The sequence below is a fragment of the Colius striatus genome, chromosome 3 (genome assembly GCF_028858725.1).
Source record: "Colius striatus isolate bColStr4 chromosome 3, bColStr4.1.hap1, whole genome shotgun sequence".
Lineage (NCBI taxonomy): Eukaryota > Metazoa > Chordata > Aves > Coliiformes > Coliidae > Colius > Colius striatus.
The window spans coordinates 51,281,972-51,299,051 of NC_084761.1; the positions used below are offsets into that span (position 1 = coordinate 51,281,972).

At 39.7% G+C, this 17,080-nt stretch overlaps 1 protein-coding gene across 5 annotated transcripts in view; it reads right to left on the minus strand.

The window, feature by feature from the left end:
* Window positions 1-17,080, minus strand: part of TNKS (tankyrase) — a 154,423-nt gene that overhangs the window by 71,931 nt on the left and 65,412 nt on the right. For 2 of the 5 annotated variants that reach the window (XM_061994276.1, XM_061994277.1), the window contains exon 3: window positions 1,395-1,428. The exons of the other annotated variants lie outside the window; for them this stretch is intronic. In XM_061994276.1, the coding sequence (XP_061850260.1) occupies window positions 1,395-1,428 (34 nt within the window). The remainder of the gene's footprint in view (window positions 1-1,394; window positions 1,429-17,080) is intronic. 5 annotated transcript variants of the gene reach the window in all.

The following is a 17,080-nucleotide window of genomic DNA, read 5'->3' on the forward strand; positions in this document are numbered from 1 at the left end:
TCTAAATAGAAACCATTAAAATTCCTTTTTATAATTCACACAAAGCATGGAAGAAAATGATCAAGAAAAAATATTTAACTGTCAGAAAAGCCATATTGTGTAAAAGCAAGCTCCAAAGTCATGCTCTATCATCTAATCTTTTGCTCCAGAGTGAACACGAGCAGAATAAATTTTGCAGTCTCTCTGATTTACCCCTGTAGATAAAACACATAGCAAGTTGGTGAGAGAGTCTGAAAATCTATAGCTGGATTCCAAATTGAAGCATTTACTTTAACCAAAAAATCTATACTGTCTTTGATACAGCAAACATAATGGATTTTGTACTAACAATTTGTACAGATTTAAAGAAGTGTATTTTTTAATGTTTGCTAGAAAATTAATACAAGAGACATTAAATGTTTATATGTGCCAAAGTGTTTTTTTAAACAATTTTAATACTGAGTAGTACAATCCTCCCTCTCTACATCTGAAATTGTTCCAGGTATCTAAACTTACTCTACAAGCTTGAGAAAACAAAGGCTATCATGTCATAAAAATGCACGTGTTGTGACTGTTGCCCTGCAGCACATACCCTAGAAGGAATAAACCCAGTTCAATCACTTTTCTACCTCCCAGGCAAAAGCCATGAAACCACTTCTAGGCCCGCTGGGCCACAAAGTAGCAAGCAGAAGGAAGAACTCTGTAACTGGAGGAAACACAGGGCAAACCTGTCAAAGGCAGCAATAAAAACAACTAGTTGTGTTTTGGAAGTTGAAGGAAACAGTATCACAACATTATCTTTACTATAGACATCATTAAAGGGGAAAAAAAGAGTCAACTCATTGTTATGCAAGACTTAAGACACGTAGAACTGAAACAGAGGTAACAGACTGTTAAAATGAACAATTTTGTGATGTCAAATGGGAAACTCCTCTGTCACTGGTTCAGTTTAAATATTTTAAAAAATATGCATTTTCTCACCAGAAAAATAAGGTAACAAAATAATCCAACAGCTTTTCCACTTATATTAAAGCCATATAACTTTGCCTTGAAACTGTAGGTAAATTTTCCCTCTCTGGAGGGTTTTATCTTACAACTAAGAGTCAAAAGACAGTTGGAACATAAGGAAAAAACTTGATACAACTTGAGGGAGAGAGAAGACAGCAGCATGACCAGAAACAGGATATGTGGACTGATATGAAAGACTCACAGTATCCCAGAGTAAAGAAGAGCTGTGTTTGACTTGTAACACTCTTTCCCTCAGATCTTATGATACAAGGAATATATACTTAAAGGCAATCGTTCCCTTTGTTTTGTCTCATTTTTTTAAAGTTATCTTGAATGCCTTTTCAGAACATGCATCTACACTAGCACTTTGCCTGAACTGAGCAGTGGTGTGGTCTCTGGGTACTCACTTGGGCAAAGAGCTGCTCTTTGATTGCGGGTGTCCTGTAAAAGGAAAGAAAGTTTGTATTTATGAAAAACGTTTGGAATCTAAATCTGCAAACTGTTGTTCTCACTTAAAAATACCTATGAAAACATCAGCTGAGCAGAGGGGGGTGAATTCGTTTACATTCAGACACTTTTTGCTACTATTGTTGGAAATACAGCAGTAATATCTAATGCCAACATGCAGGAGGTCTAGCTGTGAAGGGCTACATTACTTCGCAACAAGGAAAGAATAAAAAACCACTACATATAACTTAAGTTTTGTAAACATTTTCAGTCCCTTAGATCAATCTCATTTAAATGTCTGATAGAACAGATTAGCTCTGCTGGAAGGGACCTACAACAATCATCTAGTCAAACTGCCTGACCACCTCAGGGCTGAACATAAGTTAAAGCATGTTGTTAAGAGCATTGTTCAAGTGCCTCTTAGACACTGACAGACTTATGGCATCAACCTGGTGAGGCCTCATCTGGAGTACTGTGTCCAGTTCTGGGCTCCTCAGCTCAAGAGGGACAGGGAAGTGCTGGAGAGAGTCCAGCGCAGGGCCACCAAGATGATCAGGGGTATTGAACGCCTTTCATACGAGGAAAGGCTGCGGGAACTGGGGCTGTTTAGTCTGGTGAAGAGGAGATTGAGGGGAGATCTTATTAATATTTACAAATATCTAAATGGTGGGTGTCAGGAGGTTGGGATATCCCTTTTTTCTGTAGTAGCTAGCAACAGGACAAGGGGTAATGGGATGAAGCTGGAACACAAAAAATTCCACTTAAACATAAGAAAAAACTATTTCACTGTGAGGGTGAGGGAGCCCTGGCACAGGCTGCCCAGAGGGGTTGTGGAGGTTCCTTCCTTGGAGGTCTTCAAGACCCGCCTGGACATGTTCCTATGCGACCTGATCTAGGTGACCCTGCTTCTGCAGGGGGGTTGGACTTGATGATCTCTAAAGGTCCCTTACAACCCCTACCATTCTATGATTCTATCATTCTATGATCAACCACCTCTTGAGAAAGACTGTTCTGTCTCAGGATCAAGTCAGGAATTATGGCATAGATTAGAGTCCTGTTAAAAACTTAGGATAGGACAGAATAATTTCAATTGGAAGGGACTTACAATGATCACCCAGTCCAGCTGCCTGACCACTTCAAGGCTGTCCAAAAGTTAAAGCATGTTAAAGGCATTTTCTAAACATCTCTTAAACACTGACAGACTTGTGTGGGCATTGACTACCTCTCAAGGAAGACTGTTTCAGTGTTTGACAACCCTCTCAGTAAAGAACTGCTTTGTAACATCCAATCTAAATCTCCCATGGTGCAGCTTTTAGCCACTGTCATGCATCCTGTCACTAGGTTTCAGGGAGAAGAGATCAGCACCTCTCTCTCCACTTACCCTCCTCAAGAAGCTGAAGAGAGCAATGAGGTTGACCTTCAGCCTCCTTTTCCTCAAGCTAGATAAGCCCAAAGTCCTCAGTCACTCCTCATAGGTAATAGGATTACACATGATTTCTCAAAAAACCCCCCCCTCCTTGCCCTAAATGACAATATGCTTCAACACAAAGACTGGAAACAGAATAGCACCACATGAAACAGGGCTCATAGAAGGAAAGAGATACTAACTCATTAATTAAAGACAAGAGCTTTAGTTCACCAGAATGCAGTCATTATGTTTCACCTCTAAACGAGGGCATTCGTTCTTCAGTTTTTCATTTATGCACAGAAAGTTTCATCTAACATGATAAATTTGACACGATAAATCTGACACGATAAAGGGTTGCCTGTTAAAGAGATACTCTATATAAGATGACTCTAGGGAAACCAGTTGCTAGTTATGCCTAGCTTGACATAGTTGATACACCACGTACACTTCAATTCTACTTCACTGGAAAACTAAGTATCAGGACTTCACTGTCACAGGTATATCCACAAATAAAGCACCTGCCAAAACAGATGTTTCCTCTTCATTGCAAGCCAGAAAGGAAATATATAACCTGCATGTACGCTCAGCATGACAGCTCTGCAGGTTTCTGTGCAGACCTGCAGTGAAAAGTAGTTTAATTACATTCTGCACAAAATAGGAAAAAATACTACTTTCAATTCTCAATTACTTCCAGTAATTCTCACTAGATTTAAAAGACTCTGCTTAACTCAAATAATTCAAAATATAATTGGCCAAAAAAGTATTCCTACATTTCTCATTCATCACAACCATTAATGATTAAATATCCCCAAGAAAATACATTTAAGTGATCCTCTTATTAGGATTAATAGGATTAGCAGCAGCTCCTAAATCAGCCTATTTTGCCAATGGTTCTATTTCAAAGTTATTCTGAGGTCTGCTTCATTTTCAACTTGCAAAAAAAGTGATATTTTAAACTTCAATTTGACCTAAAATTAAAAAGGAGCATCCAAGAGTTAATGCAGGTTTTCTCAACAGTGTCTTCTTAGGTGAAGTACAGTACAGTGTGAGCTAACTTGGTATTACCACTCCTTCCAGAGAGCACATACCCTCAAAGGAGAAATAGTACTGTACCTTCCCCACCACCAGCTTAGGATTCTTGCTTATCCATTTCTGTTAGAGCCCAGCAACAGATGCAGAAGATGCTGGGATCTGTTACTGAGTGATTTTACTTCCTGATGCCATCCTTTTTGCCATCCTCTGAGTGTAACCCAGCAGAGCAGAGCAAAGACTGGGTCTATTTTCAGAGAGCTGTAAAATGAAAACTGCAGGGAGGAAGAACAGACTCCCAAAGAAAGCACAGCTCTCACTGGATCACATTATACCATTAAAACACTTCTAGCATACCATCCTTTACTACAATCTCAATGGTTTTGTTTTTGGATGAAGGACACATGACTGAAAAGGAATAGGCATGGAAATACTCAAAGAGAGAAAGTACTGAAAGTTTCTGGTTTCCCTTTTTCTGCTCAACAGTCACACCACCAGTCTTCAGCCCTAATGGTGGCCTATGCAGGAGTCATCAAACAGCGTAAGAAATCAGTCTGTGTTTATTTTTTGTCAAGACAGTTTTATGTTTCATCTGCACACTGGGCTGAGATACGGAAGGCTGACCACCCTGAGAAAGAGTCAAATGGGGAAGGAATCTCCTGCACCCGCTCAGCGGAACCTGTGTGTTTGAGTAAGCCCCTGCGCTGCCTCTACACCAATGCCTCAGCCTGGGGAATAAGCAGGAGGAACTGGAGATGTGGGTGCGGATGCTGGGCTACGACCTCATTGCGGTCACAGAGACGTTGTGGGACAGCTGCCATGACTGGAGCACAGCCATGGAGGGTTATAGACAGACTGACAAGGCGTGGAGGTGGAGTTGCTCTCTATGTGAGAGAGCAATTAATGTGTACCGAACTGTGCCTGGGTGGGGATGAGGAGAGAGTAGAGTGCTTATGGGTAAAAATTAATGGGCAGGGCAAGGCAGGGGATATTGTTGTAGGAGTCCGCTAAAGACCACCTGATCAGGAGGAGGATGTGGATGAGACCTTCTACACACAGCTGGGAGCTGCCTCACGATCACAGTCCCTGGTCCTCATGGGAGACTTCAACCACCCTGATATTTGCTGGGATAGCCACACAGCCAAGCACACGCAGTCCAGGAGGTTCCTGCAGATTGTTGATGACAACTCCCTGTCGTAGATATCGAGGAACCAACAAGGAGGGGTGTGCCGCTGGACCTGGTACTGACGAATAGAGAGGGTCTGGTTAGAGATGTGAAGATTGGAGGCAACCTCAGCTGCAGTGACCATGAGATGGTAGAGTTCAAGATCCTGTGTGGAAGGGGCAGAATACAAAGCAGGACCATGACCCTGGATTTCAGGCGAGCCGAATTTGGCCTCTTCAAAGATCTACTTGGACGGATTTCATGGGATATGATTCTAGATGGTAGAAGTGCCAATCAGAGCTGGTCAATCTTCAAGCACCACTTCCTCCAAGCACAGGATCAGTGTGTCCCAATGTGCAAGAAAGGAGGAAAAGGAGGTAGGAGGCCTACATGGATGAGCAAGGATGATCCCTTCATCCATGATCTGCTAGGAAAACTCAGGCAGAAAGCAGCCATCTATGAGAGGTGGAAACAGGGGCTGGTTTCTTGGGAAGAGTATAGGAGCATTGCCAGTTGGAGGTCTGTGGCCAGTGGAGTTCCACAGGGATCAGTTCTGGGACCAGTCTTGTTCAACATCTTCATCAACAACCTGGATGAGGGGACAGAGTGTACCCTCAGCAAGTTCACTGATGACACCAAACTGGGAGGACTGGCTGATTCCCCAGAAGGCTGTGCTGCCATTCAGTGGGATCTTGACCGGATTGAGAGTTGTGCAGAGAGGAATCTCATGAGGTTCAACAAGGACAAGTGCAGAGTCCAACAACCCCAAGCACCAGTACAGGCTGGGGGTCGAACTGCTGGAGAGCAGCTCTGTAGAGAGAGACCTGGGAGTCCTGATTGATAATAAACTAAATATGAACCAGCAATGTGCCCTCGTGGCCAAGAAGGCCAATGGCATCCTGGGATGCATCAAGAAAAGTGTGGTCAGCAGGTCGAGGGAGGTTCTTTTCCCCCTCTACTGTGCCCTGGTGAGGCCTCATCTGGAGTACTGTGTCCAGTTCTGGGCTCCTCAGCTCAAGAGGGACAGGGAACTGCTGGAGAGAGTCCAGCACTGGGCCACCAAGATGATCGAGGGTATAGAACATCTTTCATATGAGGAAAGACTGCGGGAACTGAGGCTGTTTAGTCTGGAGAAGAGGAGATTGAGGGGTGATCTTATTAACATTTACAAATATCTAAAGGGTGGGTGTCAGGAGGTTGGGACATCCCTTTTTTCTATAGTAGATAGTAACAGGACAAGGGGTAATGGGATGAAACTGGAACACAAAAAGTTCCACTTAAACATAAGAAAATACTATTTCACCGTGAGATTGACATAGCAGTTGAACAGGCTGCCCAGGGGGGTAGTGGAGTCTCCTTCCTTGGAGGTCTTCAAGACCCGCCTGGACATGTTCCTGTGTGACCTGATCTAGGTGAACCTGCTTCTGCAGGGGGGTTGGACTAGATGATCTCTAAAGGTCCCTTACAACCCCTACCATTCCATGATTCTATGATATTTCACATTTCGGCCCAAATAGAAGGCTATGCTTAGATATGGAAGTCCTCATTATTTTTGAACACAGAGATGGTACTCCACAAGAAAATTTCCCTCTAAGAATCAGTAGTGTCCTCTGGCAACTCGAACTATACTTGAACGTATCGCACTTTCAGCTTTTAGGGAGCGATTTCTAACCAGCTGCTAAGAAGAAGGTCTCAGCAAATAGTCAAACTCCTCTTTTTCTTCCCTCTTTTTCACCTTCTCCAAGATACTCCTTCTAACCATAGAAAAGAGAGAATATCCTATATGGGTAGGTACAGTCACACAGAGCCACAATGCACACAAGTAATAAATTATTTTCTCTCTGACTTGCCAGTGCTCCAAGAGAAACACATTCATATACCATCTTGTAGTAGTGGAGACGAACAAGAGTGTTCAGATTCTTGAGATGGAGCCACATTTTCCCTGCCAGTCATCAGGAACACGTCTTCCTGGGTAGCTCAATACAATTTCAAGAGAAAAAAAGATCCATGAAGGGCAAGATTTACTGGGTAATTGGACCAAGAATTTCTAGAATGCTGGTAAGAGTTCTCACCTAGCTCCCTGAGGACACCACATCATTTGAAAAGGAATCACTTAAAATATCTTTTAGATTTGTGGGGAAGATCAGCAATGCAAACACAGAAATGTTATTCTCTTCATTCTTAGACTAGTATAAAATTTAATATATTAATATGCTGCTTTGCTTTTTAAAAAAAAGGCATACTTTGTTCTTTCCATCTCTCCAGTTTTACTATCAAGCATATGAGTTTGTTGGTGGGGTTTTTTTTACATATAAGAAAAACACCGATTGCCATCTACTGGAAACTAGAAAAGTTGTTCCCAAAAGATTTTTTGCTATGATTCCTAAAAATTAAATACAATCTGCACATCTCTCAAAAAAAGGAAAAAAAAAAAGATCATTTTTTTCTGTATTCTGTTAGAGAAAAATAAACCTTTCACTCTGGGGCAATGGATGACAAGAGACAAACCAGCAAAGCCACATATGAAGTCATATAGCACTGAGAAAATAACATCTCCACTCAGGTCTGCTTTGTCCTATGTTTTTAGAATATGTATCAAGAGCAAAAAACCAAAAAGTTAAGTTTCTCTACAACTGCCTCCCTGTATTCATTCCTGCAATAGCATGGCCAAAAAAAGAAGTCCTTCCCAAAGAAGGTTAATTCAGACTGAGCACACATTGAAGTGAGACTGCTCTTGACTGGGCTGCTGAACAGTGGATGTAAATCAAGATGACAATATAGCCTATACTCTGCCTCACCCTTAGGACAGAGTACTAGAGACCCTACCATTCCAGCAAAGTTGGCAGAAGGACTTCAGGGAAGAGCAGAACATGTGCCAATCGTTTAAGACTTTGGGTATGTCACTGACTGCAACAGAAAGTGATATTTAGCTATAAGAGTAGTAATGTAGACGAACAAGAGTGGTCAAATTCTTGAGATGGAGTCAGTTCTCAGCTATTCACAAGGTAGGTTTCTCAAGTAGTAATTATTCTAAAGTGGCAAGAGTAGCATGACCTTCAAGAAATGGCTTTTCTAAAAATATTAGTAAAGGATGGAATTTATTAAAAAAATAATAGTCTCAAATATAGTCAGTTCTCAGCTATTCACAAGGTAGGTTTCTCAAGGCTCTGCCTTCCCTCTCCATTGCTGGTAGGAATAGAGCTCCTGAAGCAAAGTGCATGTTTTACTAAGTCCAACTCTATGCACAAATCTATTCAAAAGCTTTTCAGAAATGAATAGCCAAATTTCCATGGGTCTGATGCCATCCTCATGTTTGTTTTTTGTTACTTCTGCCCCCTCCCACCTTACCTTCCCACAAGCAAAAGTACACTGTGAATAGAAACTTCTGCACAGAATCAGTTGTTTGTCATGGGTAGCAGCTGCTTTAGGGATCACAGTGGCACATGTGAGGACTTGAAAACTACTAAAAAGTACTGATACACAGTATAAGGTTTTTTTCTGCTGTCTTAACAACAGTCATACTGACAAGCTGCTCTACCTACCACCACACTAGGCTTATTCCCCAGAACAGCTGAGAGCCTTTTCTGCCACTTACTTCATCTGATTTGGCTTACATCAGACACATTGCATAGCAAGAGGTGATAAATTTATTGAAGATGGCAGTCACACGAGAGTTGCCAGTAATGCTGCAACTTCACAAGTCTGCATACTTGTGTATGGATAGAGTTACTTCCCTGTACAAATTGAAAGAATAAACTGAATTCTGAATCTCTGCCAAAATATCCTTGCCATTACACAAAATAAAATTCAAACAGACAAGAACAACATTGTACTCCTAAACAGCAAGCAAAAACAAATTTGCAGAGCACAGAATGAGGTGGATCATGATGTTCTATGGCCGATAAATAATCAAATGAAGTTATGTGCTAAAAATGCTACTGAAATAGCAGAAAATACAGGTTTCATTTCAAAACAGAAGGAAATACCCTCTAAAGAGTAAAGCACTCACTGATTAGGTAACCAAGGGAAAACATAAGATCATAGAAAGGACACGTGTCATTCAAAAATCTGCACCATACAGAACAGACAACTATTTCAAAATATGTTCTAAAGACAACATTTTAAAATATATGCTTGAAAATGCTAGAGCATCAGTTCTCTTATCTCAATGCAGTGTGAGCATAGTACTGGACAGTCTCTATTCAAAGAATAGTTACTTGACAAAAGAAGAAGAATATCTATAAATAACAGTCTCCCGGAGATATCTTTTGAGCACGGGGTTTTTTGGCTTGTAAATTACTTTACATCTTCTTTATGTATTGAGACATTTATATTACTAGTTCCCTTCCCTGTATCCTCCAAAAAGCCCCATATAGTTGCTTGTACTCTGCAAAGTAAAACTCCATGCTTGTCTTTCCCCAGCACATGAAAAATGATGCTGTTCTCTTTGGAATATAACTCTTAGCTCTTCTGCCAACAAAAAAGCCATCAACCGCTAGTCATTTTTTTCAGCTTGCCTTGGCTCATTCACTGACTGTAGACCAATGTCTCACCATCTTAATTTTGCTCCTGAAAGATGCTTCATCCATGAAGCACTACAGACATTTCATTGCTACAGACAACTACCTGCAATTTATGATTAGAAAAGACCAGCTGCTTCATGAAGAAATAACATGTTTTAAATGTTTTACTCATTCTTGCCTTAAATGCTAGATGAAGGAAGAACATTCTTCTCCACTTGGCAGCACTGGTTTTCTTAACATCAGCTTTGCCTCAGTTTTTAATCAGGACAGCAATACAGAACATGGAGTCAAAAGAAAAATAGCAGCAATTATGTAGAAACAGAAACTATGCAACACCACAAAAGCAAAACAGAGTTGAATGTGCTCCTATCTGTGCATCATCCAAAAAGGAATCAGTGTATTATTTTTAATGAAGTCCTGGAAAGAAATTGTCATAAATTTAACAAGATGGGTGGCATAGTCATAGTTCAGTGCCCCTTTTTAAGGGGAAATCAATTCAAGCAACTTCAGATCCACACACTTGACCTCAATAGCAAGTACAAGTCTAAAACGTACTCAAGATGACAGACACAACATGTGACAGTAAATAAAGGTAAATAAAGGTAAATAACTCCAAATATTTGATGCAATTACTGAAGGTTAAAAGTAAAACACAAGATAGCCTCTCCATGCAGACACAGGGGGAATTATTAGTTCAGATGGGGATTAGTATAGGTATTCTAGGAACATTAAAGACCCTGAAGGGAAGACAAATCAGATTATCCTTGAAAGGCAAACCACTCAGCTGAAAGCCTGCTTTGTGGCTTGAATTATTTATTCCTAATACCTTCAATTCAGTTGGAATAACTTCTATTCATGTAGTGTTCTGGCAGGGCTGATCACTACATTAGCCACAGCACTGTCAAGGCTGCCATTAGACTGAATTACAGACTGAATTACAACAGCAAGGTAAAAAACCCCTCATTATGAACCCAACCAAACCCCACAAAAGTCTGATATGATAAAGAGGAAACAAGTAGTCCAGAACAATCAACAATCATATTGACCCCTGGAAGGGTCTGAACCAGGACAAACAAGGTCAGATGATTCTGCTCCAGGTTTCATTTTTTTCCCCACCAGTGCAGCCTGCCAGGAAGCCTTTTGCATATCACAATCCTCTATCAGTCCTTGCATCTCTTGCATATTTATACTTAGCAGCCACCTCTTTTCCCTTACCAGACTTTCATCATTAACTGCTCAACTTACTGCAATAACACTATGCCATTAACTCTGTGGCTATAATTTGCATATACTCAAAAAAAACCCAAAAAACACCAAGCATCCTTCATAATATGCTTTGAAAAATTTTGCTGAACACTCAAGCTCAGAGCACATGGTGAGGCATTTTATATGCTTCGCTATTTTGACTCAAGGCCACTTATCTGTCTTCACAGAAGCATTTACGCGTCCCTTTAAATTGGTGCAGGTAGAGAGGGGACTAGGAGATCTCTGTATGTTAAGTGTCATTGCTGGCACTGGAACTAATAACCATAAAATGGCCATGAATACCTTTAGGGTGCAAATTATTATGTTCATAGCTAGCACAGGAATGATTTCTGAAATGAGCTCTCAGAAGATACTTTGTCCTCAGAATTCTTAACACTTGCATGCTACAGCACAGTCAATTCATTGAGCAGACTATATGTCATCATCACCTGTAACAACACAGGCCTTAGACTTGATGACACATAGTACCATGAGGTCTGCTTCAATTTTAAAAAACATCCTGTTTCCCTGGTTTTCATAGATCTGATCCTCAAATGTGTAAGGACTCGTCTACTCTGCTCTGACAGTGTAAAAGAATTCCGAAGGTCAGATTTGATGATCCTTTAGACCACTAAAGTAGTAACAAGATGAAAAATAATGAAAAATCAATTAACTCAGTTTATTTCCACCTTTTATCTTCAGTCTTTCTCTTTTCCTTTTGATTTGAGCTTTTGAAACTCTTTATACATTTGAGAAGCTGTAGATCACCAGCTGACTATTCCAAGTTCCAAAAATAGTATGGTTAGAACACACTAAAGTACGTTTAACTTTAAGTGTGCATGTGAGCAGCCCTACTGACCTTGACATTCTCACGTGTAATGTGCTTTGTTGAACTGCAGCTATGAAGATGGGCTATCATGTTTCTCGTGGTAAAAAAAAAAAAAAGCAAATCCCTTGCTCTTCAGCTAGAACCTGCACTGGTATGAATTCTAGCCTGCTGTTCTGCACTATACTTCTCTGCTCCACTGCAAACATACAAATGTTTAAACAAATGTTAGATCATTTCTTTCAAGGAACACAGTACTACCTGCCTATAGTATCTTTAGACCTCTTTTTGCATTACTTTCTTGCCTTTTTCCAAATGTAGAAATCAAGTCTGCATACTACTTCATTAATCTGTTATTTCAGTGACATCATTTTACCTTTCCAACAAAGCTGATTGAGCAGCACAAATCCCAAGTAAAAGATACCTCCGCAGTCACAGAATCAGTTGCTCTACCTGGTGCTACTACCACAGCCAACAGTCCTTCCTAAAATGGTTTACATATGCATTGCATAATGGTGAGGCAGCACAGTAATAGAAATGGAATTATTGGTCTATTTAAAGCACTGAGTACTCTATAGGAACAATAAGGAACTGTGAATGCTGAAATATGAAAATCCGCACTCTTTCTGCATTGCAAATCCTCTTCAAGTCAGACAAGGTAGGACAAGCACTTCTTTCAAGTTCCATGTGATGCAGAGTCCATTCTGTCAAGTAGTTTCACTCCAAACCTCTCTAACCTCTCCTTGCTTGCCAAGCAGAGAGAGTTGTTCTTCAACCCTCTGGTGATCAATGGAGGAGGAAAACAGGAAAAAATAAAGGACTTGTTTAATTCATAACTTTATCAAAGCACATAGGTATCTAGAAACACAGAAAGAAGCCATTCTAGAGACAAGTATGACAGACATAGAAAAGAAACAAAAGAGGACACAGATAGAGTTGGTCAACAACAAGAGAAAGAAGAGTTAAAGACAGAAATTATTTTAATGTAATCAGAAATATTAAGAATTCTTTGGTTGAATTAAGGTCTACAAACACCTCTTTGGCATATAGCAAACGTCACCAAATACCATCAGCATATACACAAACAAAATACAGTATTAAAAATAGTGACTTTGCAGACAAAGCCCATTGGCCAAGAAGGCTGATGGCATCCTGGCTGGTATCAGAAACAGTGTGACCAGCAGGACCATTGCAACTTGCAGCATATACCCGTGTTTATGCCATACACAAATGACAGCAAAATCCTACTGATGCCATTCCTCAATTTGTTAAAAAAGCTTTGATTGCTTTTAATAACAAGAGCATGGTAGGATCAAAAGAATTAGGGACAATAAATCAGGCATTAACAGAATGAAAAGGAATGTGACTGAAAAAAGCTAATCCTATAAGAGGTACCTTTGGCCACCCATGAAAACACCTCTCCTTATTTCTGCCAAAGGCAATGCCAATCCATAAAACTACTGTAGATGTCTGGGTTAGTTCAATGACCTAGAAGAGTTTAACCAGAGGACTGTAACAAGAGAGGCAGACAAAGGTGCATCTGTTTTCTCTGAACTCCAGTGCATTTACATAAGCATTTTATTATACATCTGGAGACATCTTTCAAAATAATCTTCATCATCCCAACTAACTGCAGTTTTGTGCATGTACTGTAGAAGTCCTAGAGTACACCACATGGATGTCTTTCAGAAAATCCACAAAGTGATGCATTCCAGACTTCTATTTAATGCACTTCAACTGCTAGTGGGTACTGAGTCCACAGGACTGGACCAGACTAGAGTTACTCTGGACTTAAAAACCAAACAAAATCAAATCAACTTAAAATATTTAGAGTCTTTGACAGAAGAGTCAGTAAAGGTTTCTTATGCTTCCTATTTCCAAAGCAGGGAACCGAACCTGAATGTTGATGTCTACTTGACAATACACAAATTCAGTACACTAAAAACCTAACTTAAAAATCTAATTATAACAGAAGAGGAAATGGAAAGAACATGAAGGATGAAGGAACATGAATTAAGGAAAAGAACAAAAGATAGATTCCAAGCATGAGAAAAATTACCATCTCTAACTAAAGGAAGAGCTGTCATTTGGAACTTCTGGGCAAAGCTGCATCAACAGATAGAAAGAGCTCTTCAGTATTTTATATAATTTCACCCTGTAATAGAAATAGAAAGTACAGAAATAGCCATTTTATTAGAAAAGGAGGCAGAAACTGACTTCCACCAGTATACAGGGGGGAGGAATGCTATTGCCTACTTGAGGCCAGCTTTTCTGACATATCCAAGTGGGCCAACAGCAAAGCATGCTAAGCGACGGTATCAAAGCTGCCTCTTAGTATTAAGAAACTTATCTCAAGTTCTTATATGGAATACTTCCACTCACCACATCAGAGTGAGAAGTCTGAATAGTATTTAGTTGTCTTTCCCTGTCCATTGTGATATAGTTCAACATGCTTCCTGGACAAATGATTGAGAAGAAAGTGATGCTTCCAAATGCTGAGATCAGCATTTGAAAATGAAGTGCCTAGGACAAAGGCAAGAGCTGTGGCAAATGCAGTAGCCTTTGTCAATATCATATTTAAAAATCAAAATACTTAAAAATAATGCTTCTCATCCTATCTCTTACTCCTTAAATGAAGGTGCAAATCCTACAGCTTACCATTCACCAGCTGTCTTCTACTCTAGACCTGCTTCCTTCTACCCCAAATAGGATCTGGAAGTATCAGTGTATTAGGAGGCAGGTGTTACTTACTGGCTAGGACAGTGAAAAAAAATCTCATTGTCAAGCTAAAGGGTTTCAATACCCTTTGCTTTCAAAAGTTTGGTAAATACTATTTATTCTGAAAGCTTGTTGGTGTGTAGTCATATGGTTTCCTCAATATTCCACCATTCCCACACATGGTAGCATATTGTGGTGGATAACCGGCACTTTAAGAAATAAGCTGGAACAAATACTTCCCACAGCAATGAACTATCCAACTTTCAGTTGCAACTTGTTAAGCTGTTCTTTGGAGGTTTTAAAAATTTAGTCAAACTGAGTTGGACTTCCATAGGGGCAGCTACAGGCACACTTTTGAACCCAGCATAACCCCTGCCAAATTTAAAGTTCCTGCTCCAACCATAAATACACTGGAAAAACTCAACAGAAATACTTGGCTTCAGACAATGAGAAAACCACTTCTTACTTTGTTGCTACTGAATCTACCTTTTTTTATCTGTAAGGATGATCAAACACTAGATCAAGTTGTCCAGAGAGCTGGTGGAGTCTCTACCGTTGCAGCTTTTTAAAACCTGACTGGACACACTCATGAACAATCTGCTCCAGCTGACCCTGCTTTGACCAGGTGGGTTGGAGATCTCTTCCAACCTGAGATTTTTTGTGATTCTGTGATACAAAACCAGTTTTGATATCTCAGATCTCCAAACTGTAAAGTATGAAAAATACACTAATCCCTTAACTTTGACAATAGGTTTAAACAAAACATTAATAAATCAGTCTCAGATATTTCTGGTTCTCAGGCACTTTAATTTCTCTGTTAAACCCAAAAGCAAGTAACGATTGAAAATGAAGAAATGAGATCAAGCATACTTGTTGAAGCAAGTAATTTCAGTGGGTTTTTTTCAAACTAACTTGTCTGAACAAACCCATAGGAAATTCTGATTTACACAGCATGGCCTGATGACACTTCTGTGCTTTAGCTATGGGAAACCAAGATAAGCATTTATGGGGTCGACAATCAGAAAACATAAGAACATTGCAGCAACAACAGAGACGGGCTCAAACAGAGAAGATATTTTCCAGAAGCCTTCCAAAAGTATGTTTGTAGATCTTGCAGCATGCTGGCATGAATGTGATACAGCAGACTCACCAAAAAACGTCTTTTACATGCCCACAACCTTCTCAGAAGGATCACCATCATGGGCACCAGTTAGTTTTTTAGTCAGACTTGGGAGCTGACTCCAATTGTCCTGTAGCAAGTATTCAAATTGACTGCCTTTTGCACCTAGCCTGCAGCAGGGCTAAAATATCTACATCAAAGGGCAACAAAAAACCTGTACAAATCTCCCTAGATTTAACACTTTAGAGTATCTTTGAAGCAAGTTTACAAAACCAAATACATGATGTATAGAATACTGTTCACACAAAGAAAATTAGTGACTTCCTGGTAAAAAAGTATACCACTCCTCAGAACGAAGCACAAGATACATACCTACAAAAGAAAACCATAAGTGGTAGCAACACCCTGAGCCCTCTTTCAGCAGTCTTGGTGGTACCTGAGGTACTTCATAGGGTAACTTGCTTCTAAGATCAGGATGTTTCTTGGCACACTGGTATATTATCTATACATTAACTGGTCCCACCTCTACGACAAACATACTACTATCTCCCTCAATCACGTTCTCTTCTTGCAGCAGAAAAAGCCACAGTTTCCTCTGTGCTTTATAATCACAGCATATATCCATTATGAATAGCTCCATAGAGCCATTTCAAGATCTCTCTCCTACTAACCCTGAAAATCCAAATGGACATGAAAAACTCAAAATAATGCATAAGAAATTATGTGCTTCCTAGCAATCTCCTGTGGAGAAAGAGGGATTAGAGACATTTTACAAGCATACTCAGGAACTTCTTCATGATTATTCTAACTGTAAAAATCCAAAAATTATTAGCTAAACTACTAGATCTGACATCCTTGAAAAATGTTACAGACTTACTGGGGCAGGAAGAACGCCAGGAAATAAAATTTCTGGTAAGCAGTTGCACAGCATGACATTTTCCTTACCCATTAAATGCAACACTTATTATCCTCAGTTTTATTTATATTTACTCTACATGGAGAAGTAGATGCTTACTTTAAAGTAAAAAGTATTAATCTTAATTATCACAAAATTTGGGGTTTAATGTTACAGAGGTTTCTGTTTAGATACATATTGACCACCATCATTGCTGCAATGCCAAGGGAAATCAAAGTACATTTTTTAAAAATGTTACCTGACTTCAGCTGGCACTGTAAAGCAAAATGTAACAGAAATTACTAAAATTTACAGCAGCCACCTATACCAAAAGTGATAGCTGCCTTTCATGTACACCAACAAATTACCATTATGTTCTGCATTTATGTCATCTTTGAGGAAATGGAAGATCATGCTACTTATAATGGCACAGATTTTACCTTTAATTACATATAAAATTCTCAAGCAAATCTCATAATTACTACAGAAGTGAGATACTTACATTTTTAAAGAGCAGTACATGGTTTTTCCAAGGGTCAGATATGGCTTGAGAAAACAGTAGTGTTATCCATATGTATAATCTTTCATGTCTAACTGCTGCTGTGGCAAAATAATTTCCAGGACAGGTAACAACGTAAAACAGAACATACAATATCCTGGTTTTTAAAATGCTTCTGAAAAACTACACGTAAAACATGAAAAGGTAACTTGAACAGT